The 26,978-nt window shown below is 49.7% G+C and overlaps 1 protein-coding gene across 3 annotated transcripts; it reads right to left on the bottom strand.

Annotated features, from left to right (window-relative positions):
- Positions 1-600: 600 nt before the first annotated feature.
- Positions 601-21,054, bottom strand: snrkb (SNF related kinase b). 3 transcript variants are annotated; one of them, XM_029253355.1, is made up of 6 exons: positions 20,730-21,054; positions 14,465-15,132; positions 7,920-8,061; positions 4,105-4,317; positions 3,481-3,618; positions 601-3,056 (listed from the first exon to the last, which is right to left on the bottom strand). In XM_029253355.1, the coding sequence occupies exons 2-6, from the start codon at positions 15,051-15,053 to the stop codon at positions 1,709-1,711; spliced, it is 2,430 nt and encodes an 809-aa protein (XP_029109188.1). In that variant the 5' UTR covers positions 15,054-15,132; positions 20,730-21,054; the 3' UTR covers positions 601-1,708. The 3 variants fall into 3 exon arrangements, with proteins under 3 accessions (XP_029109188.1, XP_029109190.1, XP_029109189.1); XM_029253357.1 differs by lacking the exon at positions 20,730-21,054 and adding an exon at positions 20,433-20,637; XM_029253356.1 differs by lacking the exon at positions 20,730-21,054 and adding an exon at positions 20,437-20,637.
- Positions 21,055-26,978: the final 5,924 nt, after the last annotated feature.

The following is a 26,978-nucleotide window of genomic DNA, read 5'->3' as shown; positions in this document are numbered from 1 at the left end:
TACATTCTGCCTTAATTTTTGTTAGGCCCATGAAAACCTAATACAATGTAAAAGTGTACAACTAAAGGTCCATGTTCTGCTTAGCAGCTTAAAGCATACAGTTTTGAAAATCATTTGAATTATTGCAACGCCTGAGTCATAAAGTGGTACATGTGTGGTGGAGTAGCGTGGGATGAGCACAAGACCAGCGAGTTTGCACCTGACGACACTCGTTACCGTCCGACACGCCAGCTAGCGCTGAGCTGGGGGTGATCTCGTTTTGCTTTTGTACTGAGAAATCATTATCAGCGGGACAATCCAGGTGAATGCACCTGGCGAGCGGAACTAAAGTCCCTCGTAATACTGGGTATTACACTGGTAATCACTTTTTGGCTTAATTGTTTTGAAACGAGGTAATCTGTGCCGTTTTCAACGTCTGCCGTGCTTCGAAGACCTCTGGACATCAATCCGTGATCGTCGAACATCCCCGCTTCCCCAAAAGGGAAACGCTGGACTACGGCACGAGACAAGAAGAGCGACAATGACGCGCCAACAACTGCAAAGTGTCACAACAACATACACACCAAAAAAAAAAACACAACACAACACACACGTGGGATACGAGAGAGAGGGGTGCGTATGGACCCAGCTGTGATCAAAAAAAACAAACAGGCCCTGCATTTTCCGCAAGTGTTGAGACAACCTGGGCATAAGACGGTGGGCAGCGGGATATGTCTTCATCTGAAGGATTAACCAGCAGCAGCTGGGAAAAAGGGACTCCATTACACACATTACGCTTACTGGCAACACTAACGTTGCAGCCCTGTTGCAGTCCGTACGAAACGGGTCGTCTCGTTTCTCTTCTCGCCGTGCAAGCTACAAGCCTGTAGCGTTTGTTCACGCAGAACCTCAAGCAAGTCCAGGAAACGCATGCAAAATTCAACAAGCGACTCTACAGTCCTTCCTCCGCACATCCAGGGCTTCCGGGGGCCAGCGTTAAATAACGCCATCGCTTTGGCGCAATTGAAATGTACGTATTTAAAATACGCAATCCCCATGACTCGTGGCACCGTCCACTTCGGGAGGTTGTCTTCACAAAATCGGTGTGAAATATTTGAAATTCGGGGGCTGCCTAACGTCCCAGGACGCACAGCTGCACACGGCCACCCTAGCTGCAAGCCGTCCGAGCGTCCGCTCCGCTATGGGGGGGAACCTCGGGTACGAGGGTGAAACGAGAAACGAGGCAGTCCGGCTCTGCCCAACATGCACTACATCTCTACTCGTGTTTGGCAGACAGCTGCAATATGTGCAATATGTATACAGCACGCAAGGTACGCACGTCAAACTTGGGTCTGGGTTACAGCACAACCAGGGCTCTTAGCACAAGTTTGCACAGTGTGATGAAGCTATAGCACGTGGCTTAGAGTGTGTCGGGAAAGTGTTTTCTGCAAAGAAGAACTATAGCTTTGACCTCTCATTTCACAGTAGGAAACGGAGCGTTCCTCAGCTCATAGCGCTAACGGGTAACGCTGCTGTGTGCACGGAAGCGTCGGGAGGCTGGTTTGTAGAGAAGCGGCAAAAGAAGCGCTGGGTGGGTCGGGTGCTACGCGGTCACGCCGTCACGCTGCTGGCGAGGAGCGGTGACTGGCTGGTGGCCGGGTGGTGGCCGGCGGGCCCTGCCGAGCATCGAGTGCCTCCAAGGACCGTGGGCTGGGAGGGTCAGGTATACCTAGAGCACGTGGCAGCAGTTATACTGCGCAAAAGGCATGAGCTTCTCCTTGGAGGCAGGCTGGATGTTGAAGGACAAGGCCTTCTCGCAGAAGGGGAGCTGCAGCAAGCGCTCACGCAAGTTCACGTTCTTGGCCTTTGCTGGGCCCACGCGCGCGGCCGGGTTGGGGCCGGTCTCCGCGGGACCGCCCTGGCTCCGCGCCTGGCACGAGCGCTCCGGGGACGCGCCGCCCTCCCGTTCCACGTCGGGATTCCACGGGCGCCCGGGGTCAGGTGGGCCGGCGGGAGGTGGGGCGCCCCCTCGAGCCTCCACCCCGTCTAGACCGAGGTCCGCGGAGTGTTTTCGCGGCCGGGTTCGAGGGGAGCCAACGCGGGCGCGCGTCTGCTCTGGCCCCAGGAGCTTGGAGCGAGGCAGAGTATTGTTGTTGTGCTCTTTCGGCGTGTCTGCGTCTCCCTCCCTGCATTCTGCCACGGGGGTCTCCCGTGACGCACGGTCCACGTTACTGCTACGGAAGCGCGGCTGGGATTCATCCTCACTGCGGGGGGGTTCTGCAGGCCAGGTGTCGTTTTTTGTCTGATCCTGCTCCTTTACCACACACGTTAACCTGTTTGATGGCACATCTCCGCCACCTTTACCCGAACCCGCGTTCTCCGGATCACTTGCATTCCGTGTCTCCGCCTTTAACGGGTTCCGGCTTCCAAGAATCACGTCGGACCCCTTCGCGCATCCGAGCACCGCTGATAATTTGACCGCGTCCCTTCCGTGCACGTCGGTCTCCTGTTGCCCCGCTCCCTTGCGTCCGCCACCGTTCCGCTGCTCTGCGTCATGCTGCTGCTTCACCCCTTGGTCAGAAATACAGCATGGTTGTTCTTCCAGGCTCCTGTCACTTTCCTCCTGATCCAGAACTCTCGGACTGCTCTCCTTCAAAGTTCCTTTTGAGTCCAACACGCCTGTTCCTAAACTGCGCCCTGACATCACGCTGCGGGTCTGCTGGTGTGCTGCCTGACCCGTAATGTTCTGCGGTGGCGGTTCTGCTGGACCCACCATACCCCGCTTTAATGGAGGCGTTGGCAGAGTAGCTTGCTGTTCTCCTGCTTCCTCCCCTTCCTCTTCTTCCTCGCAGATCTGCTGCAGGGCACAAATGTTCTTGACAGGAGTGACAGAAAGCCCCATCCCCTTCTCCTCCCAGCTGAGCGGTGGCAGCAGCAGGGGTCTTTGCCCTTTGTCTCCCACCTCTACCATCTTCCTGCAGGAGGTACCACCAGACACCTGGTTTGAGGGGGCCACGACGAGGGGGCCACGCCGGGGGCCCCTTTCACATAGATCAACGGGGGCTGAAAGAGGCCTCCTGTAGGGGAAAGGGTGCATGTACACGTCAACGTACGCAAGCTCAGGGTCACATGGCACAACTGAGTTTGACAGGAACCAGATCTTACGCAATACTTGAACCACATTACACTGATACTTATCCTAAATATCTTCTCACCTCTATCTTATTTATAGACCCACATTGTATATTACGAGCAACTGAATGTATGTTACTGCTACCTCAGCGATCACTGGCTACTGTTGTCTTATTTGTACGCATTATCATGTCTGTATCTGTATTGCGTGTTTGCGGCGCATGTCTGCAGTACACGCGTTTACCGTGCGGTGTGGCACGAGGTCAACTTATGTTACACTGGAACCAGTGCAAGAAATCTGTGTTTTCTTTCTGCCACACAACCCGAGCAGTGTCTACTTTTTTTTTTTTTTTTAAACAGACTCCTCACAGTTGCTGGGAGGATTTGGTCCAGATGCTGTCCTCTTGCTGAGCTCGCCCAGGCATCTCCTGCTTCTCTCTCAGGATCCGTTCCGCCAACAGGTAAAAGGTGGCTGTAATGTGGTTGTAACGGTCAGCTTCAAGGGCCCTGCGGTACAGAGGAGCTTTGTTAAGCCGGAGTACTTTATCCCATATACGTACATACAGGAAGACGACAAAGTCGAGATGACAACCGGTGCTTCGTGAATGAAGAGTTCTAGGTACACCATCCAGAAGCCCAGAACATAGCAGTACATTCATTCATTTCTACAGAATGTCACGTGTACCGAAGACAGCGAACACTGAAGGTCGCCACAGTGTAGCCACCTGCATTCACCGTCTCCATAACACACCGTGTGACAACATCAGACGAGCGAACCTTCCAGAAACGAGACGCATGCTGTCAGTCAGTGGAGAGGTTCATCAAAATGAAGGATTTGAGGACTTGCTTGCTCAACAAAGCGAGGCAGAGAAGCAGAGGGGGGGGGGGGGGGGGGGCTATTGGGTGAACGACCACACTGGAACCGAGGAGCAATTCTGCATAGAAAGGGAAGCCATGAGGAAGGCAGAATGCAACAGGCGGTGCGGGGCTCACTCCTGGATGGTGTCCCGATCAGCAATATTGCCGCTGGTCATGGCATGGAGGATGGCTTCGTGCTCCTCCTGGGAGAGGCTGCGGTGGGACGTGAGGGGCGCAGGAGCCCGGCCGGCAGGGGAGGGGTCCACGCCCCAAAGCCAGGGGTGGCTCTCGATCTCCGCCAGCGAAGCCCTACCGGCAGGGTCCCTCTGCAGCATTCGCGAGATGAGACTAGAGAGAGAGGGACACACACCATGGCTTCAGAATTCCAGTGCAACAAGATCAGATGCGGGGAACTGGATACTTTCTGCGAGACGAGTTGGTGCATTCCTCCTCTGGACCTGAGCAAAACGCACACACGTCACATCTGTAACAGCATTGACCGCATTACATCCGTTTCATTCCTCATCCATTTTCCTATAACATCACGCACGCGCAGATTAAATAACGCACCTGCCGTTACACAGACCTGCACGACATGGCAGGTGGAAGAGTTTCAATCAAGCCAAGAATCGTACAGGAAATTCATCCTTCTTCGCAATTCTGTGGTCTTAAGCAGGCAAGGTGAGAACAACTTCTACTAGTCTGACACCCATTTACTTGGATTGCCCTCCGGGAAAGAGTGAGCGGATGTGAGAATCTCATGCTAACTGACCGCAGACATTTCAGTTGTCAGCGGGTGCGAATAACTCCGTACGTGATGGTGAAGTAAAGGTGTGTCGGCATTTGGGGTCGGAAGGTCCGGTGTGTTTCGGAGCAATGCGGTACGGCTATGTGGACCTTCGCTCTCCACCTTGTGGATGTATTCTACTTGAGCTTGAACTCCCCCCCCTTGACCTTAGTAACTTCTATACCATCATTCCTTCTCCTGAAGGTACCTCGAACCCCAGCAGTTCTCAGTCTCGCTCCTTGTACGCCGCAAAGTGCCGTCCGCAGCTTTTCGGCGCGCATATCTGTTCACGGTGAAAGCACAGTTCTTTCGCACCGTTCTTCTCTCCGTGAGCACGTCCTGCATTTTTGCTGCTCCTACATGACTGCACCCGTTAGCTGACAGCGCAAGTCTTTTTTCTATCCTCTATTTAAGATACCTCGGGGAACGCGGGGCTGTCGCAGCTCTTCATACTCCGTGAGGGGGTCACGTCCACCCGTGCTCCCGCAGCGTCCAGAACGCACGGAGCCGCGCATCTGGACCGGAACGCGCGCGGGACCGGACGGATCTTCTCTGCATCCTGACCTCAGAGGAACTGCGGTCACAGTCACGATCGTGTGACTCAGGCGCCGTTTTAGAGATGTTCCCGGACTAACGTCGCGAACACAACTGGTCGTTTCGGGTGACGTCCGAGAGCCGCGCTTCGGGGCTGTTCTCGTCTTAAAATAGAACCGGTATTAACTACTTATAAATGGCCTCTATTTCGAGAAAAGAGGTTCCTTTCATGAGGCTGAGCCACACAAGATCGGTGTGACATTATGGTGTAAGAAATGAAAAGTTTTCAAAAAGCGTTGCCAGTACTTTAGGGTTAGCGAGTGGGATCATTTTAGGGCTCGTGTCTTTAGGGGGATGGGGACGACGGAGAGGAGAAAAGGCCTTGTCTTCGTGACCCCACACACACAAACACACAAAATAGGCAGTTGCCAAAGGTTCACTCGCAGAAGCACAACTACTCTCTACTGGGACTCGTTTTTTGTGCCAGCTGCTATACTTTTCCTTTACTTACGCTGCTGAAGCCAAGGTCAGAGGACTGCACAGAGAGCAGACCAAGGGCAGCCTGACAATAGTAAAGTGCACCGACAGCGCGTCTGCCGACTTCCGCTAGGCCAGGTGACGCGGCGACGCTCGTGGATGCCGTCAACCTGGTGTTTTTCGCGCTCGCCACGCACTCCGTTCGGCTCGCCGCTTGGCCGAGACGTCCCAACCGTACCGTCAACACGCCGCGTAGCCAGTCGGCGCCCCTTCGTCACATCCGTCACCTCGGTGATAGAAACACGGCGCTCGGGGCCGTGTTTCCGATGAGCCGAGAGTAGGGTGCGAAGAGGCTGCGGGGAGACCGCTGGAAAGCGTCTTCAGGAACTGGGGCACAGCGGCGTGAGGCAAAGCGCACGAAATGGGGGACAAATATGTTCTATTATAGAGGAATTTATCATCTATTGAGTGCAAACCCATGAAAGAAAGCATCCTTCATGATATCACACTGGGATCATTAATGAAATCTCAAGATGGCACGACTGAAGACGCAACCCTCAAATACTATGATCCTGTACGATGAAAAACAGCTTATTGAGATTTAGACCCCTTTTCAAGCAGAAGCCTTACTGTTCAGTACGGCAGCACTTCTACTCATCGCACAATCATTTTCCTCCCCCGACACGTATTTTATTCTTACGACGGCCTGAACCAGACGCTTGTATCGGATGCTTCGGGACAGAAAAACACAGAGGCTATTTTTTGGCCAAATCAAGCACATTAATCTCTACGCTCCTCTCGAGCACCAACGCCGACAGCTAGCGTACAAGTCGGTCCCACTGGTGGCGATTACACTTCTCTCTTCTAATAGACACTGGATGGAGACGGATGCGCCTTCGAGCACTTTATTAACACACTCACATTTCTTCCATAACGCAAACATGTACTGTATGAACTTCCTATCGCTCCGATGACCTCAATCGCAAGCACCGATTAAGGAAAATATAAACCTCACGTGACATCCTAGACCCGCTACTAATTTTCTAGCAATTCATTAGCGGACAGGTTTCGCCGAAGTGACTTACCACGTTGAGCTACTCTGAATTATTGGCCCATTTGTAAAGCGGGGTAATTCTTACCGTATCAGTTGAGGGAAAGGACCTTGCTGAAGTGTACGACAACAGGGATACTGTTTAAAATGTGGCTCCTTCCAGTTCAAGGCGGGAGCTCTAATCGCTATGCTGTGTAGTGCCTTTTAATAAAAACTTCTACAAATCAACTACAAACAGATAACTAGCTCAGTTAAGACATATAAACTGCTTTTAAAACATAAATGCCCTTACATTACCGTTAAAGCCTTAATCTCACGAATGAAGATCATCTAGTGTCAAACGTCTGGTAGTGACTCTATGCAGTGTGTCTAACAGCACGGTGTGTGAACAGACAGCGATCTTGAATACTTCATTTCTTGCTATGATGAATACCTGTGAGCCAAGTTATCGCAGAGTCTCTGCCCAGGGTGGACCCTGCATCACACACTATGCTTCCTGAGCCCTGCGCTGGACAGGTGGACAGTGTCTCGTAATGAATGGCTGAATGAATAAAAAGAACATTGCTAGAACAACAACCTAGAAGTGAGATTTTTTTTTTTTCCCCCACAAATACAAAATGCATTTGTGTTATAACTGACTATTTTTATTAATGTTTCCTGATTCCCCTCCCCCAAGAAATAAAAGCAAGTTGAATTAGCCTTACTGGGTGATTTCACAGAGGGGGTGCGGTGGCGCAGTGGGTTTGACCAGGTCCTGCTCTCTGGCGGGTCTGGGGTTCAAGTCCTGCTTGGGGTGCCTTGTGGTGGACTGGCGTCCCGTCCTGGGTGTGTCCCCTCCCCCTCCAGCCTTATGCCCTGTGTTGCCGAGTTAGGCTCCGGCTCCCCGTTTCAGACAGTGTGTGTGTGTGTGAGATCTTACTGAACCCCTTTATGTAAGCAGTCACACCCTAAGGAACATCCATACGAGTTACAAGAATTTGACTTTGCGAGTTTCATTTCGTTCTCCTTTTTCGGCTCAGGACGCATTTTGTCACGTTTCAGAGGAGATATTTACACTTACTTAGCGTGTGCGGATATATATACTGCACGTGCGGGACTCACTCTTTACAATCCTGCGAGATGTGGGGGGGCACGCTGTACTTGCAGTCCATGATCATCGTGAGGGTCTCGCTGTCGTTGGCCTCCTGGAAGGGGACGTGTCCACACACCAGCATGTACAGGATCACCCCCAGGGACCAAACATCTGAAGGACGCAAAAGCAAGAAAAAAACATTAGGAGGACACTATACTTCACGTACACGCCTATGGTAAAATTGGCTTTTCCTGATGCACATACAGACCCAGACAGCCCTAGGCAGAATGTGGGGGGTACTAACAATGCAAGAACTTTGACTCACGCAGCTGTCTTAGTAAGAACGAGAGGAAGGGCTGTACGTGTCGATAAGGATCGAGACCGCGCACCAGCACAGCACAGCACAGGGCAGAAACAGCACTTCCTCAGCCCTGCTGTTTATTTGTGGCATTCCACAGCGTGTGGAATTCCTGCCCCCCCCCCCCCCCCCTTCCTTCCTCATGTCAGGGTAAAAAAGGGGAAGGAGAAGCCAATCTGGCCACTGTTTAGGAACATCCTGTATCCCAGAGCAAAGAGCACGGTTGGCGGGGGACTGGAGCCGAGCCACGCGTCCGCAAGGGAAAGCCGTTTCCTCTCTGTCCCAGACACGAGAGCAGAGCGGCGGATTACGGGCGAACGGCTGCCCCGGCGGCGCCGTGCGGAAGGTGCAAAGCTACGGATTCCCCGGCTCCCCTCTCCCTGCATTCCGGCACAATTGACAACCAAAGACTTATTGCCAGTCCCGCACAGGCGCTCTCACCGCCACCTCTCCCTGTGTGTCTCGCACCTTTGTCATTAATGAGATGAGATGCATGGTGCACAAATGGCTTCCATCTTTAAAGATGGGAAGCGCCCCATGTGATCCGGCAAGAGGGAGGGGCGGGATGGTGAAGTACATGCTGGGGAAAACGAAGAAAAACGAGCAAGAAAGGATGCGCTGCCAAGAGGCTAAAGGGCCATCCTTCTGCTGGGGAAAGCTTCACTTTCTGCGTTTGGGTGCTGAACCATGTTTCACAGCAAGGAGGGCTCCCTTCTTATGCTCCAGGAACATCTAAGGGGAGCACGTTCCTCTGAAGCTCAGTACTTCACCCTGAAGGAAGTTGTCGCCCCGAGCTAATCTTCCGGTCGGACACGTCTCCTCACGAGCGAGACGCGGCGCTATTAATACCCCGCATCCCTGAGCCATCGCCGCATCGCAGCTCTAACGCGGCTTGTTAAAGGAAGATGTACCTGCAGCTCTGAGCACAGCACAAAGCAGATAAATCACTCGAGCTTCGCCGGACTCCGGATCTCCGCCGAGACACGCTTCAGCACCGCGGCGCCGCCGTTTCCCGGCGGCGAACTTCCTCGAACGCACCGAGCCGCACGGAGCCTTTACACGCAACGAAATTCACGTACGCGACACGGCTGCTTCTCGTTCTAATTTCACCTCGCTGTTGCGCCGCCGTCAAGCTGAGAAGAACTTCACCTCGCAGCTGTCAAAGGGCCAGGGACCGGATTACACTAATGCCCGATTACTGGCCCGAGATACAAGGGGCCACCGAGACGAAGAATATTCATCCATACAGACCCATAGAGAGAGGCACATGCCATTAATCTTCTGTCCCCGGTTCGCACCGGCATCGCATGACCACCAGGAACATTTACCGCACTGTTCCGGAAAGAGAAAATGCTTCAGCGCATTAGGAGCAGCATGTATTGTGCCGCGCGATCCCCAGCGTTGGCGACAGCGAAACACACGAAACGCCCTCTTATTCTCGGACAAGACGCCCTGCTCATTCGCTCAACAGCGCCTGCTAGGAGCACAAGACACGCTTTATACAATAATTAAGGACATGAACAACAACACGTTCGACCACATGGGATGAGTGATGAACATCTCAGTTTCCGGAGGCCCAGAACAAGGCCGGGCGGAGGTGCGAGGGCGCCGAAATTAAATGGTGTCAGCGAGGAAGGTCTGAGCAGCGCGCGAGAAGATTGGAGGTCAAACATCTCCGCCGCATCACGATGTGGCGCCAGGGTTTGCTCCGAGCGTGTGTTTAGACGCTGCTCGGCTGGAGGCGACAGGCCGCCGCAAGATAACTCCGAGAACTCGCACGGCAAAGCTGTCGGAGGACGTTGGAAGAGTCCTCCCTACAGGTGTTCATAGGGGCCAGTGCTTCATGTACCAGACTACTTGGGAAGTGGTGCCTTCTGCTTGGCTGAACCACAGATTAGGAGCAGGAGAGTGGGTGTCTGCAAATAAATAAATAAATAAATAAATAAATAAATAAATAAATAAATGTAAAGGACCATCCTGTATTATAAGTTGATTTTTACATGCAAACCCAGTCAAAACTCTGAACAGACTTGCTGGAAATTAGTTTAAGAGGCTGTCGGGTAACTAGTTCCAGTAGATAAATCGGTCCGCATGTTCTCGGCTCTTCCGCAGCATTTCCCAGAGATACGTTACTTTCCCCCTTCCCTTCACCGTTATGTCCAGTTTTACCTGTAGAAGTACTGCCCTGGTTGTCCGGGTGCACTCACGTGTCTCAATGGTGCTGTACGCAGCAGCGTTCCATTACTACCCGTCACCCATCGTCCAACGCAGCGTCACAGTGGTTCAGGGCCCATCCCTAACTAGGGGGCATGAGACAGGGTACAATCCTGGTGACATACCTCTCCATTTTAGCGCAATCACACACTCATCAAGTCAAAGTCACCTAATTAAGGGCAACTTCTGACTTACAGATTCACTTGAAATACACATACATCCCATATATATATATATATATTTAATATATATAGACACACACACACACACACACACATGTTTACGTTAATTCATTTAGTAGATGCTTTTCTCCAAAGTGATTTCCAATGAGAACTTTGTAGTGTTGTTTAAAAAAAAAAAAAGAAAAAAAAAGTGCAGGTCTCCACATTCATTCCAGAACCCGACTAACTAAGGCAAAGTATTTGGAAAAGAAACTCCAACAGATGTAAAACAATACATCTGTTGCAATGCTTGCAAGGTGCATTTCATTTTTTCCTGTTTCAGAAAGAACATGTCCATAAGCTGGAGGTAGGTGGGGGGGGGGGGGGTAGGAGATTTCCCTGCTGACGGTATTGTATGCCTAGCTATTAGAGGGGTAAAAGCAACAACATGAGATTGTTTGGCTGTCAGCAGAGAAAGGTCTTCCGGAAATTTATGGCAATAACAAAATATGTGTAACACGAGCTGGGGAATGAGCGGGCCAGTCACACCCACTCAACGTCCAGATAAATATTGGATCGTTTAGACTGAACAACCTTAAGCTGGATCATTCCCAACCGAGTGCACAAGGCTGGCGTATTAACCCTGTCGATAGCCCCATCCACCATCACCGTCCCTTGAGTTCATGCGGTGCCGAGGTCCGTACTTTTTAATCTTAAATGCGGTGTTCTCGGTTCCGTACAACAATTCCAGGATCTTTGTCAAATAGATCTTCAAGAGAGATAAGGACAAGAAGACAGAGTTTGTTCGAGAGGGAGAAAATAAATAGTTACGTACAGGGCTATGTCGACACATTAATAAATTTTTAATTTTTTGCCCAAACTGTGCCTAAACTTTAGAGAAGAACACACAAGGGCATTTGTATTCACGTCTCTCCACCCAGACATGATCATCTTTTCTGAGACTGCCAAGCAACTGGTCACGTTGGAGCTCGCAGCGCCCTGGGAAGAGCGCCCGGAAGAAGCCAACGAGCGAAAACGTACAAAGTACCAAAAGCTTGCGGCACGTTGACGGATGCAAGGCTGTCGGACACCCTGGGTGCCAATCGAGGTGGGCTGCTGGGGATTTGCAGGGCGCTCATTGTGCAAAGCCCTGACGCTGTTGGGCATCGCAGGGGAGGCGAAGAGGAAGGCCATCAGATCAGCTACTGAAGACGCAGAGAGAGCCACTAGGTGGCTCTGGATTAAACGAGCAAATCCGTGGTCAGTTGCCGTTGGGATGCAAGTCGGGGCTCGATCAACTCCGGCTGGGTCACCTGGGTGAGGGTGCCTGATGTTGAAAGACCCAAAACGCCTGATGACCCCAGGTCACATCACTGACGATGTGTCCTGGCGCATCTGAAGGATGTATCTTATAACTAATTAGAAGTATACCATGTAAGTGCTATGGGGGGGGAGGTACAGACCAGAGCAGGAAGAGGAGAGAAGATGAGGGACGTGACAAAGGCTCCTAAAATGCACCAGAGCGCGGTGAGCTCTTTAGCCCCACCCACTTACCGTATCCTCAATCTCAGCACAGACTGTCGGAACTGCCCGCCCTGCCTCGACAATAATAAGCTTACCGTATTAGAGCGACATGACGGGACAGACGGGCATGACTCAAGGACATTAGACATGGAGAGAAGTCGCCCGCTGTATGGACAGAGGTTCTGCACTGTTACTCTGGCACAATTACTGAGATTACACTCTCCCAGTGTTAATTATTCTACACACTGTCCACTTCAGTGCCACCGAGACTCGTACCGTTGAAGGCACCCGCTCTGAAACCACTACTAGGACAACTCCCGCGTTTTCAGCAGCGATGGTTCATTTCCATTTATTAGGCGGACACTTCTCCAAAGCAACTTCTAATGATACTTGCAACATTTAGCCGCCTACAGCGATTCACCCATTTCTAGCGCTGGGCAATTTATTCTGGAGCAAAGCAGGGTAAGTACCTTGATCAAGACTACAAGAGCAGGAGACGGGATTCGAACCTGGGTCCTCCGAGTACAAGGGGGCGACTCTAATTACTACGCCACCTGGTGCCCTGCATTAGCCTAACACCACTCTTGCAGTGTTAGTAAGACTCTGCCCTCACTCTCTTAGTGGGGCCACAGATAATAAGGCCTCGCTACTAGTTCTTAAACATCTGCGCTATTATTATTTCACAGTGGAAAAGGCGTCACTGTCAGAGTCAAAATTAATAAAAGCACAATCATCTTTGTTGTTACTTTAGGGAAGGATGGGTACATTCCCATTAGGACGTGGGTGTACAATGTGCGGCCTGCTCTTCTTTCACTTAAGATATTATATACTAAACCCATCTAAACACTATAAATTCTACTGAATCACAATACAATAATACAGTAGTCACACACACACACATCAAAATAAAACAGAATAAAATAAATCTGATTTCAATTTTTACAATAATGAGCGCGACACTGAAGAGGCCGAACACTCCTGTATTAGAGAGATGGAGGAGAGGTGCTCCTCTACAATATACGCATGGATAACCAGACAAGACTGCACTGAATCTTTGCTTTTATTCCTTTTCTCTCTCTTTCGGCCACAGCGTTGCGTCCACAGTCAGTTCTGAAGATCAGTTAGCTGTCTGTGTGTGTGTGTGTGTGTCTGTGTGTGTTATAACATCATCGCGCTGTACGTTCACACACACACGATACCGGCTTCACTCCCCACATTTTGCATCTAGACCCACGAAGGCGCCGGGTTCCCGACGTCCAGGGCCGATTCCTCGCGTCGCCGCCCCGCGTCAAGTGGACGTTTTACATCTGCATACGACAAGCTCCAAAGAGCAATTATCTACACTTTGCAAGAGCTCTGCATTTGATGCACAGGAAAGAAAATCCCAGAGGAAAAGGGAGCAGATTAAAAACAACATCCAAAAGAGGATTGGCAGAGGGGCTGCCAGTGACCCGCAATCCTGTACACCCACGCGCAAACAACCTCTGCTTTAAAGCCCTGACGGACTGTTGAAAGCACGCGGCAAGCAAACTGCTTCCTTGTTCCGCTGCTTTCACCAAGATAAAGTGTGTTATTGTCCCTCCGACCGGGGGCGGGGGGGGGGGTTGTGCGTACGCTGCGTGCGGACAAACGAGAAAGAGCACCGGAGGCAGGCGGGCAGACTGGCACAGCGAGGCCAAGACACGCGTCGTAAAGACAGAAAGTGCCAGTCCCTTACGAAGAGGCATCGCGGTCCTTCTGTAATATCTGGTCGGACCGCAGCGCTGCACTAAGGACAGAGGCTTCCTACACAAGTTTATTAGTTCAAGTTTGTGGGAGGGCCCTGCTGTTTTACCCCCGTAGTCTTTCACATAAACATCTACAGCAGGATCTTCAGCTGCATAAATAAAACAAAACCAGTGTTCTGGATGAAAAAAAATGCTGGCGAATAACACTATGGAATAAAACTCGAGCATCTTTACACACACATCATCTGAAACCGCTTGTCCCACGCGGGGTCGCGGGGAGCCGGAGCCTAACCCGGCAACTCGGGGCGTAAGGCCGGAGGGGGAGGGGACGCACCCAGGACGGGACGGCAGTCCGTTGCAAGGCACCCCAAAAGCGGGACTTGAACCCCAGACCCACCGGAGAGCAGGACCCGGTCCAACCCGCTGCGCCACCGCACTCCCCTTTTCAGTGTCTTTAATTGCCTTAAAGAGTATGAAGGGCTCAGCTTACAAATGTATGCTGATCATATTCACACAGAGTACTTATAAATTAGAAAAAAGAAAAAAAGTAAAATCTGGTTCGCAAGGTGGCGGTTTGGGCAGCCCCTTACCCACAGCTGGAGCGTCATACTCCTCCCCCAGCAAGATCTCAGGAGCAGAGTAGGCTAAAGAGCCACAGCTTGTCATCAGCATGGTCCCCGGCTGGAAGTAGTTGCTGAAGCCAAAATCGGTGAGCTTGACCGTGCCCTGCCGGGGGAAGAAGACCACGTTCTCGGGCTTGAGGTCGCGGTGCACCACGTGAAGGCGGTGGCAGTAGGCGATGGCATGCACGATCTGAGCGAAGTGCACTTTCGCCTGCTCCTCGGAGACTCCGCCCTCGTGACGCAGTATGTAGTCGTACATGTCGCCGCCGTCACCCAGCTCCAGGATGAGGTACAACTTCGTCTGCGTGTCGATCACCTCGTACAGGCGCACCACGTTGGGATGCTGCACGAGTTTCATGCAGCGCACTTCTTGCAGCAGGTGGGCCGCTGCCATGGCGTCCAGTTTCGTCTTGTCGATCACCTTGACGGCTACCAGCTGCCCGGTGAAGACGTGGCGGGCGAGCTTCACCACAGCGAAGTGGCCCTTTCCCAGAGTGCGGTCCAGATCGTACAGGCCGGCGATCTTGCCTTCGTAGCCGCTCTTGGAGGCGGCCATGCCGGCTCCGGGGGGCCCGAGGAATCTTGCTCCGAGGAGAGGGGGCTGCGGCGGAAGCGCGTGCCTACAGAGCCATTTCCTAAGAGAAGAGACAGGCAGAAACCGTCAGATCCTTACACGCAGGAGAAGCCGAGCAAAAGCCAACGAGAAGCGGGCGGCGGGGGTGGCAGACGGGCGACGGAGGCTATAGACACACGACGAAGGTGAAGGCAGGTACGGCTGACCGAGCCCGGCGTTTTCACGGAAGCGGAGACGGGGCGAGCGTCTTGGCTCATCTACAAGGTTGGGTACGCAAGCTTTTTTTTTAAAAAAGAAATTCAGAATTTCAGATTTAGGAAATAAAACATTCCAGGGAATATGACAAACTCACCGCAAGTCTGTGAGAAAATGTCACATATGAGCAGACAGATGCTGTTTTCTTACTCGTAAGACAGCACATTGTTCTTCTTCCCCCTGCCCCGCCTCATTTCACATCACATTTTTGTTACTCTGTTTGGTGCAAAAACACTTCAGAAGTTTGCCCTTTTAAATTTTTTTAAATGGGCAGCGTGTCCAAAATTATTCTGCACAAAGAGTCACTGCAGTCTAACAGACTACAGACATACATTTAGCAGACGCTTTCCTCCAAAGCGACGTAAATGTCAGAAAAATACACCGGGTGCATCACATCTACAGAAGGGGAGACACGGATGCAGACGTGCGATTCTTGAGTACAATCGATCTGTCACATACCACGGTATGAACCAGCGTACATCACACCAGTAGCTGCACATACATATTTACGAAGCACAGAAGGTGCTCAAAGTCGGGATGCACTTTGACGTAAACTAAAAGTCAGCTCTCGAGCATCTCTCGAGCTCAGCAAGATGGAACAGAGCGATGGCGGATGTATGAATGAACATCACCTAGTACTTTTACAGGGCTCTTGCACATTGTGCATCAACATGACTTATTATTATGATGCCAGCAGACTAAGCGCCAAGACGCTAAACCGCACACGATGCGCCAAGACTCAACGAACTCGATTTCAAAAGAGTCCCAACTTAAGCCACAATACAGTATTTCCACTCTATGCCAAACAAGGGAGAGTAAGTCAGAGCAGCCTACATTTTTAGGTGGAAACATCCACTGTTTGTTTTTGTCCTTCTTCGCTGGCTGGGGCTCAAGAGTGACTCAAAGTGCTCCGTTTCTATATTTGTACCGACACGTCCTGAAAGCACTTAAGCTCCACGCTGCACATCTGCAGCGGTGCAGAAGAACATCATCTGATCACACCGAACCCCTCCAGTGCATGCTGCCACGAGAGGGGGAAGAGGAAAAAAAAATAAAAAAAATCATCAGAGTCCTTTATGCTGGAATGCTGTCCACTGCACAACTTAGAAAACTCATGCACTTAGTGTCATGAGATGTGTGGAAGCGAACAATGCATCCATTTTTTATTGCCTAGGACCTGGTCTTGTTTTAGATGGGCGCCATCTATATGGCTTCTCTTTCTTACGTCTTACGGTCAGCTCACGAGTGCGTTGCAGAATTCGCCCTGGGAAAACTGGGGATTTTCGCAGTCCTGATTTACCCACCAGGAGAACTGAAGTGAGACGAAGGCATGGCGTCGTAACTATGCTTTTACACCCGGACGGAGTACTTTTTCCGGTTGGCAGAAAAGACCTCCCGATCTGCAGCAGGACGCTGTGCACAGGGCTGCATGCAGTAAAATATGGAAATACTGGTTGCAAAAAAATACAACAATGCAACTCCGCACATTAACTGTCACACTCCTATGTTGTCTCTATACATATGCAAGATAATGGGTTGTATAGTTACAGTACGTGTACCACACCCTACTACGGCTGCAGTATCCCTGAGCAATGTACTTACCGTGATCCGCTCCTGCAGAACACACAGCTGCATCAACGGCTCAAATACCGTAAGTCCCGTTAAACGAAAACTTAAGCTACACAACAAATAAGTAATAACTGCAGTGGTTTTTGTGTGTGTGTGTGTGGCTACCCTGCGATGGACTGGTATCCTACCCTGACCAGCCTTGCGCCGTATACTTCTAGGATAGGCTGTGGACCACCGTGACCCTGGCTTGGATAAGTGGTTAATGATGAGCGAATGAGTATTGTGTACGTGTAATATGGTCATATGTGGTTTTCCCGTTTCTTCAAGAGGAAATTCTGCATTCTACACATTTCATTTTCCCCCATTTCTAAGCATATTTTAACGATTACCTTTTTCTCTCAATAGCTTCCCACAGAACCTATAACATATTTATAATGTACAACAGTATTACAGAAGCTACATCTTTCTTTAATACAGAATTGGTATTTCCTGAAACAATAGAAGTACGTTGCTCTAGGGTGCAGTCACATTATTTATTGCAGATGGGGGGGGGGGGGGGGGGGGGGGGAATGCAGAAACTGCAAAAATTCTCTTCAGATATTAGGAGAAGGGGGCACAGTGGGTTTGACCAGGTCCTGCTCTCTGGTAGCTCTGGGGTTCGAGTCCCACTTGGGGTGCCTTGTGGTGGACTGGCATCCCGTCCAGGGTGCGTCCCCTCCCCCTCCAGCCTTGCGCCTTATGTTGCCGGCTTAGGCTCCGGCTCGCCGTGACCCCACTTGGGACGAGCGGTTTCAGACAGTGTGTGTGTGTGTGTGTGTGTGTGTGTGTGTGTGAGATTTTAGGAGAAGGCAGGCCTGTGTTGTCACTGTGCATTGGCAGTGCAGTGCAGTACAATAGTGTCCTTAGGGGAGGGAAGGTCCATGTGCGTAACGGAATATCACCATGAGCCGTGTGACAAGGGAGTAGCAAAGTGCACTGGGGACAGATGGGGTGAGGAGCTCTAGTACTACAAAGGATGTGGCGTGATCTACCAGTTCGTATTTAACACTGGTTTTCCTTGCACTGCTTCCCTTTTTGGCTGGAGTGCGCTCAAGCTGCTCACGTAGACCAAAATACAGTAACTTACTCATTGAGAAGCGGACAGGTAGATGAGTGGAAAGCGACAACTGAGTTTGTCAGTGCGGGACACATGAAGCTTCTGATATGAGCAGGAGTACAGCTCCATGGGAGCGGAAGAAATCAATACTAATAACTGCTGACTGACACAGATCCAAGCATAAGAGGTCATCCACACACACACACACACAGTCTGAAACCACTTGTCCCAAGCCGGGTCGCGGGGAGCCGGAGCCTAACCCAACAACACAGGGCGCAAGGCTGGAGGAGGAGGGGACACACCCAGGATGGGACGCCAGTCCATCACAAGGCACCTAAAGCGGGACTCGAACCCCAGACCCACCGGAGAGCAGGCCCTGGCCAAACCCACAGTGCCACCGCACTCCTCAGAGATTAACTAGAGAGTTAAAAAAAATAGTAGAGAGCTAGAGAGTTAAAAAAAATAAAATAAGAGGTACTTTATGAACACTTGCTTTGTAGCGGTCATCTATCTGAACAAGGGAAGGGAGAAAGAACAGTAAAATGTAGCAAATACAGTATATGCTGAATTATTGAACATCATTGCTGAAGGCAGACTTGCACGTTACAGATAAATGGCAAACGAGAAACAAAGTGATCGACACATAGCACACGTCTGTTACATCGAAAAGAATAAATGGAGAGCCTTCTTTAAGTATGACCTCATCCACGATTTTCCCACAATACAGCAGGGCTCCTCTCAAGCACAACGGTGAGGTCACCGCGGAGCTGAGGGACTAAGAAGCGTGCAGCGTTTTAAATATTTATCAACGAGAGGAACTTTCAGTCTGAGGAAGCCATCTGGTAGGGTAACTGAACTGCAATTATCTCGTATGCAAGCATGCGTGTACACACACACACACACACACACACACACACACACACACACACAAATCTCAGTATTTGCGCAGCTGGACACTTTGTTGTAGGAAATCCATATAATTTAATTTGCGCACTTTGATTGACATTTTCCCGACACAAACATCGGTCCACAGAGCGACGGCAACATGTATCAGATTTCTTAATTTTGTGAAGCTGTGCTCTCCTCAAAACTCCGCCCCCTCCTATTCTAGTCCGTTGCCTTCCCTCATTTTCGTTCATCTGCGTCCTTTACGTTACCCCATCCCACTCATACTCTTCTTAAATATCATCTTCCCTCTTATCCTTGTCCCCCCCCCCCCCCCCAAGCTCTGGGGAGAAACGGCACGGCAGATATATCCTTTGCTCACATATAATGGCTTCCTTGGATGTGTGCAGCCCAGTGCATCATCCCGCCCCCCCCCCCCCCACTCCCAAAAGCCCTTTTGCTGCCCCCCCCCCGCAACCTTCCCTTGTGCCACACCAAGTATCTCGAGGGACACTCTGTACTGTGCTGTGCTGGAGACTGTGAAAATTCACATGTGATCGCTGAGTGCTTCCCGGGGTTATGGGCTGGATGTGGAAGCTCCAGAGCAAATCCAGCGCAGACAGAACTTGAGCAGCACCTTCACTCTGCTAAAAGGCAGATGCAATGTTTGCAGACACAGCAGCAACGTCCCTCAAAATGCATCACACAGCATCATGGTCTCCTACATCGTATATTAGATGACAAAGTGATGCCCCCCCCCCCCATACCGCACACTTCCATGGTTCCTGCTTTTCCCTACATCAAACAGCAGCAGACTTTGGACTCATCCTATATCGCTTCGCTGCGGCCCATGTCTGCGTGGCCTACTCCGCCTTTTGCAATCCACCATAAATCAGACTCTGTCCCTAGACCTGGCAGCCCCGAAACACACCATTTTTCCCTTACATTACACCACAGTGTGGTGTCTCTCCGCTGTCCGTCATCAAACAGACCCCAAGGACCTTCCGTGCCCCTTCCAGAAAAGATCTTATGACTTTATAATGGAAAGGTGGGCTTGTACTTTATGTCCTTAATGACTCCTTGGTAGGTTTGATTTATGCTCCATGTATTGCTATCATTAACCTTTATATAGATTTACCTTTTCCCAAGGTGACCTACGATCATGTATACATTCATACGGCACGCTACTCCGTTGCATCAGTCCGGGGTTAGTACCTTGACCGAGAGTAATGCAGAAGGAGGTGGATTCTAATCTGGGACCTTCACACTGAAAAGGAATGTTTTAACCACAGCGCCACCTGCTTTGAGACCACGGCAACGCACAAATACAGCATATGCTAATAAATCATTCTAGAAAACGCACAAAAAGAATGCCTCCTATTCGAAGTAATGTCCCACAGTAAATTATTTTACCCCTTGCCACAGCATTATCACTCGCAAATCATATATAATTCGCTACTCAACATTCCACCATAAAAGTGACCATCTTAACCATTATAAACCATTATCATGTTCATCCTCATCCCCCCCCAATCTCTCTTCTTTGGGGTGATCACCGACTCTGATGGCCACTGGTGTCGCGAAGTCGCTCGCCCTCCTCCTCCTGCTGCTCCTGCGGCTCTGTCACTTTCGCACCTTTCACACGCAACTCGCGCTCAGCCGCCGCGCTCTACGCGTCCAGTCCAGTGAGTGACACCGCGCGCGCCGCACCGCGCATCTACAGCCAGAGGAGCCGGACATCGCCGGGGCAGAACGGCGTCACGCTCACGGCACGCGGAAAACAGCAGATTAACGACACTGATTCGAACAACAGCAACTTACGAACACAGACATTTGTATTAATAACAACTTACCAGACACAGGAAGAGTACAAATTTTTTTGTACTTGTAGCCCACCCTCCCGGACGCAGCAGCGGTTGGCAGTGGGAGCGGGCGCGCGCGCGCGGCTACCACGGCTTTCCTTTTAATAATAATTCGGGCTCGCGCTACAACTTGCAGTGTGGCGATTTAGTTTCTGCACTCGGCGTGTTTCGCGCTAGATAACGTTCGTTCGCTCCGGCGGATGCTGACCGCGTCTCCTTTGCTGGAGCGCTGTGTGGCGCGAGTGACGCGCGTCGCACAGTCCAGCCTCGCGAGTGCGTCTCCGCAGCGCTCGCGCGTCCACTCCTCCGAGCGGCTCGAGCGCCGGCCCGCCGTTGACGTCACCGCTGCGGGCCTCCTTGGAGCGCGAGGGCAGAGAGCTCCGCGGACTTCTCCGCGCCTCTACGGGCTGTTACGCAACCGAAGAGCCGCCTGTGACGCGTCGGGCGGAAAAGACGCGGAAAAGGAAAGCGTTGCTCGCGCGTTTGTTTAGAGATGCGGCACATTTCCCCTTAACTGATCGTTCACAGCAGCTGCGCTGCGATAATCGCCTCAGCATGGCATTTTTTCAGCAGCGTGAAGTTGAAACACGTAATTTTTGCAGGTTTTTCAAAGAATAAATAATAATAAAAAAACACTCGTATCGTACATAAAACATTCAGACTTTTTACATACAGTACTGTCAATGTCATGTACAAGGTTCGCCCCTAAGAGTACCAGAGCACAAGGGACTGGGCTCATATTGTAATAGTTGTATGCGAAGTTGGAGCTCGACCGCAGAGGTTCCGTGAGCGGCCGTACTGGGGGTGGGGGGTTGGGGGTGTATTAGCACAACTGGAGAAATATGGTGTTTACCCTTTTTGGGTCAGATCAAAGTGTTCTTGGGCTGGAGGCACAAAACTTACTGTCCTTGATACAATAAATGAAGGACGCAAATCTCCTGCTCAGTGTGTCTTACAGTTTGATCCTTTTTTTTATCCGCACTATGATGGCGTCACCTGGCCTGAAAGGGACTGCGGAGCACACTTGACGCCCCGCAGAGACACTTCTCCGGAACTCGCACGTCGGCACGCGTTCCGTGTGCATGTCTACTGATGGCAGCTGCGCCTCCGTGCGGAACCCCACGGACCCCGGTGGCCTGCTGCCTTCTGACATCAGAATATATTAGTGATGATAAGTACGGCCTTGCGCTGACGGGCACTCACAGAGCGCGAACGAAAACGTGGGTGCTGTCGGAACGCAAAGGAATACTGCATTTTTAACTCAACCGTAATGAACCTCTACGAGCGCAACACCATCCGAAGGTCTGGATGCTGGTTTGGCGCAGCATTTGCCACGTGCGGTAAGACTGCGCAGTGCTCCGCCATACCGTGCTCAGGGTGAGCGCTTTCTTTTCGGAGCTCCGCGTGCGGCACTGGGGGTCTTAGGCACACACACTTCTGCTGAAGCAGGGTCAAGGTGCGCTATATGCGATCAGCAGAAAGGACGAGACTTGCATGGACTGGCGTCCCGTCTAGTGTTTATTCTCCTCGCCTAGTACCCAGTGGTTCCGAGATAGGCTCTGGATTGCCACGACCCTGACAACGACATGTGAGAAGAGAGAAGAAAACAGTCCAAGATCCAAACACTTCATCTCCCAAACGTAGGCGATCAGAGGAGGCGACGGACCACGTGTCGTCACTGACATTTTTGCAAGGTCGTGGCACGGCAGAGCAACCCGAGGAACTTGCGGTAGGGGTTCCGTGACCCCGAGGTCACACAATGGGAGCTTGAAAAAAGACGGCACAAGAGTTTGCTGAGAAAGTGTTCGTCACACCAGGTTCAGGTAGTTTCAGTGTGGTATTTCAGGAGGACGCTCAGGTGGACAGGCTCAGTTGTGTATGCACGCTAATATTGGAAATACACATCCACAGCTTGGGTTTGCAGCTATACCTCATCCACACCCACACACACACACACACACACACACACACACACACGTTATACCCTGTTTCATGCCCTGTGCTTGCAAGGTAAACTCCAGACTTCTGCGACCCTGCAGCTGACAAGTAGTTATTGGTAATAAATGGGTGAATGAAAATAAAACATTAAAAGATAAGCTAGAAATAATTTTTGTCTCAAATATTACGAAATATGTTGGTGTTATTACTGTGCATAAAAAAACCTTTAATTTTGCTGTTAAACCTTTAATTGTAGGTGACACATTTTATTCATTTTTTCCCATAAGAGACAAGGGTCATTTGAACCCATCAAAACAGGCATTCAAGTAATAGTGTGATTTCTCAGAACAAAGTAACACTGTCATATGAGGAGCATTTGCATTTATTCCTTTGGCTTATGCTTTTTTCCAAAGCAACTCACGAGGTTAAACCACCTCCAGTTATTTACCCATTTATACAGCTTGGGGGGGGGGTGCAGTGGCGCAGTGGGTTGGACTGGGTCCTGCTCTCTGGTAGGTCTGGGGTTCGAGTCCTGCTTGGGGTGCCTTGTGATGGACTGGCGTCCCGTCCTGGGTGTGTCCCCTCCCCCTCCGACCTTGTGCCCTGAGTTGCCGGGTAGGCTCCGGCTCCCCGCGACCCCGATGGGACAAGCGGTTCAGACAGTGTGTGTGTGTGTGTGTGTGTGTGTGTGTGTGTGTATACAGCTGGGTAATTTTACTGGAGCAATTTAGGATAAGTACCTCGCTCAAGGGTACTGCAGCTGGAGGTGAGATTCAAAGCTGCAACCTTTGGGTCCAAGGATGGTTGTTCTAACCCTCACGCTACCAACTGTCCCTATTTATTATCCATTATCTTTGGAAGGAACAGTGAGTCCAGCACGTCCTCAGTTTACTTCACTGCAGAAAAGCTCAACAAGAAGTTGGAATGTGCTGAACTGTGATTTGAGCACAGGACAAGTAAACATTTTCAACACAGTGCATTTTGCCCTGCCTCTGTTGGACCTGTGACACTGAATGATGGTGAGCAGTTAGTGGGTCCTTTCTTGTAAACAGTCACTTGGCTGCAGCAAGACGTGGGAGAAAAGGGCTAAGGTCCGAGTAAGAGCTGACCTTGCAACCCCAGGGCCATCAGATAGTCTATTGACACAATACCTGGGTTTGCTGTAGACAGTGGAAAAGGGCTAGATTATCAGAGGTCACTGCAAGGAATTTTACAACTTTGGTCTTACTCAGCAAATTACTGGAGTAAAACAAAGGGGGCCGTAGCATGCTCCATTCTAGGCTTTTTGCTGTTTTATAGTATAAACTGAACCCTAGAGAGGACACCACCCATATGCTCATTAAAAATGAAAATAATGGTCGCTGAAGGGCAGGAAGAGCCCACATCTTTTGAAAACTCATACACATGGAAAAGTGGAGGGAAATTTACAGAGGGATGCTGGGCTAGGTGACCAAATTATTATATAGGCCACAGGTGATGGAGCTGGGGGGGGGGGGGGGGCATCAGCACATGTATTTATGTCGGGAGAGGAATACAGGCTTCTCCCTAGTCAGATTAATTCTGCATCTCTTTAGAGACTGAACTTCTGTGATTCACGTTAATCCCAGATCAGCAATTTTCTGTGTAATATGATGAATAACACTGGTGTTTGTAGGCTACAGAAAAAAAACAGTGCATCTGAAATTTGTTTTTTTTTTTAAATCAAAAAATGCACGGCATCTATGCACCCCCTGGTGAACACTTGTAGGGGAAACAGGCTGAAATTCCCACTGGAAGAATTCCCCCACCCCACTGATTTTAGTGCCCCTTTGCAAGGACCAGTGTGCCACCTATCACAACCCCAAGTGGGGAAGGGCAGAGTCCCTCCCTGATGTCCACTGGGTGCATCGCCTTACATCTGTCTGATTGCTTCAGCACCCCTGGCCTGGACCCAACTGAGCAGCTTCCACCCCTATGAAATGGCTGAAATCGCATCCCTAGCTTTGTGGCTTATTGATCGGTGCATTTCTACAATTTCACTGGCTTGTTTCCAGAGTTCTGCTCCAGTGTGTCACCAATGTGCTTTATTCGCTAATTTGGACTCGTTTGTACAGTACTGTACTCTGCTACTGAGATCATTGCTCCCTAATGGCATTACAGTCAAGTGCATCCCTGTCCATTTCACATCCGGACGTTTCACCATCCTTTAGATTTATGACTAAAAATGAATTTATAAATAAACTTATAAATAACATATCTGACCATTTCTTAGTTTATAAATAAAATGTTATTTTTCCATGTACATATGTGATCATGATGTAGCTACAGAGCACAGCTGTGTACTTTAATGAACAAAAATAGACTGAAAATTAAACTTATTTTCAAGACTGAAGTTCATTAAGCTAAAAAAAAATAGATATACACTATTTTACATGAGTTATAAAGTTTTAGACTGCCTGTTTGAGAAGTTTAATATAAACACTGAAAAGAGACATATTCCTTCATGCAGTTTAACCATGGTGTATACTTACTGACACATTGACAGACTCAGTCACTAGAATTGATGATTAATCCCAACTGAAATAGCAGATTCAATATTATTAATGCATTCACCATAAACCATAAATGTGTCTGTGTTACGTTTAATGTTTAATAACATTCGGTTTAACAATGGAAAGCGTATATGCATCCACTGGAGTAATGTATACTGGTTCATATGGTGGAATGTGACAAATTAACTCTACTGCAGAATCATGTGTCTGCAGCCAAATCTCTCCTTCTGTTCATGCAATGCACTTTTTGCATTGTTCTCTCCGAAATATGTCGCTTTGGAGAAAAACATCTACTGAATGAATAAATGTAAATGTACTAGATGCTTTTCCCCAAAGTGACTATGTCAAAATTTTTAGAATTATTTATCCATTAATACAGCTGGGTAATTTGTATGGTATCAATTCTGGGTAAGTGCCTTGATCAAGAATACTACAGCAAGAAGCAAGATTTTAACCTGGGTCTTTTGACTTCAAGGTGATTGCTCTTACCTTCATTAACATGTAACTACTAGCTGGGTCTTTCAAATCATGTTGTGACAACAGATGATTTAGCGTTTTTTTTTTTGCAATTGCATTTTTTGTGCTCTTTATTTAAAGTTATGGAAGGGACCTGGTAACAGAAAGTACCTGTTTAAAGAAACATGAACATTGCGTGTTCCTGAGGACACTCTTGGTGGCTTGGAGAGCCCCATCAATTTTTCTGAACTGTCAGAAGTACTTAGTAACATTAACAGATATAAAAATTCCAGGACTGTAGATTTTTATTCCAACTTTTGGGGATTTTCTCTAGGTAGCTGAAGAAGTGCAAGCTTAGTGAGGGCACGAGGGCAGGGCTCCTCCCTTTCTTGTCCAAGAAAGGTGACAAAACCAATCTCGGCAGCTAGAAGCGATGTTTGTTGCTCAGATTGCCTAAAAGGCAAGGGCTGACCTTGTTCATCAAAATCAGACTTACACTTACTTTTATTCATTTAGCAGACGCTTTTCTCCAAAGCGATGTACATCTCAGAGAAAATACTATTTGTACATTACATTAGGAAAGAGAGAGAGACATAGTTGCAGACATGTGATTCTTAAGTAAACCTAATTTGTTTCCACTTTATGCACCGACGTTCATCCCTCGAGTAGGTGCACAAAACTCAGGATATACTAATCCTGATCACCTTCCTACAATTTTTTTTTAAAAAAAAGTACAGAAACATTTACATACAATACAGGAGTAGCGGCTGTGTAAAGGTTTATCTGGGGATGCTCATGAAGTTACGGTGCATGAACATTTACACCATACATGAGCTGGAGAGATCTTGGGCGAAGTGAGTCTTGAAAAGGTGAGTTTTTCAGACTCTTCTTAAATGTGGACAGAGTTTCCGCAGTTCTGAGTGAGAGGGGGAGGTCGTTTCACCATAACGGAGACAGAACCGAAAACCTCCGTGCTTTACTTTTCGTGGGCAGGACCACCAAGCAAGCAGAAGTAGACGAGCGAAGTGGCCTGGTTGGGGTGTAACGGTTGATCAAGTCTTGTAAATAGCTGGGAGCAGTTCTATTGATGCATTTGTAGACAATAACAGGGTGTTGAATTTGATCCGAGCAGCTATAAGAAGCCAGTGCAGAGAAATGAGTAGAGGAGATACATGGGAGCGCTTTGGCAAATCAAACACAACTTGTGCAGCAGCATTCTGTATCAGCTGCAGAGGTTTGATGGCAGTAGCGGGAAGGCCACACAGGAGAGCGTTGCAGTAGTTCAGACGGGATGTCACCATGGCCTGGACAAGTA

Source organism: Scleropages formosus, chromosome 7, assembly GCF_900964775.1.
Source record: "Scleropages formosus chromosome 7, fSclFor1.1, whole genome shotgun sequence".
Classification (NCBI taxonomy): domain Eukaryota; kingdom Metazoa; phylum Chordata; class Actinopteri; order Osteoglossiformes; family Osteoglossidae; genus Scleropages; species Scleropages formosus.
This window is presented reverse-complemented; position numbering and strand designations above follow the sequence as displayed.

Coding starts and splice junctions, on each gene's coding strand:
- snrkb (XM_029253355.1), bottom strand. CDS start 15,053: ATGGCCGCCTCCAAGAGCGGCTACGAAGGCAAGATCGCCGGCCTGTAC. Junction 4,318..7,919: donor ATCTCGCAGGATTGTAAAGA/GTGAGTCCCGCA, acceptor CTCTCTCTCTAG/TCTCATCTCGCGAATGCTGC. Junction 3,619..4,104: donor GATCGGGACACCATCCAGGA/GTGAGCCCCGCA, acceptor TCTGTACCGCAG/GGCCCTTGAAGCTGACCGTT.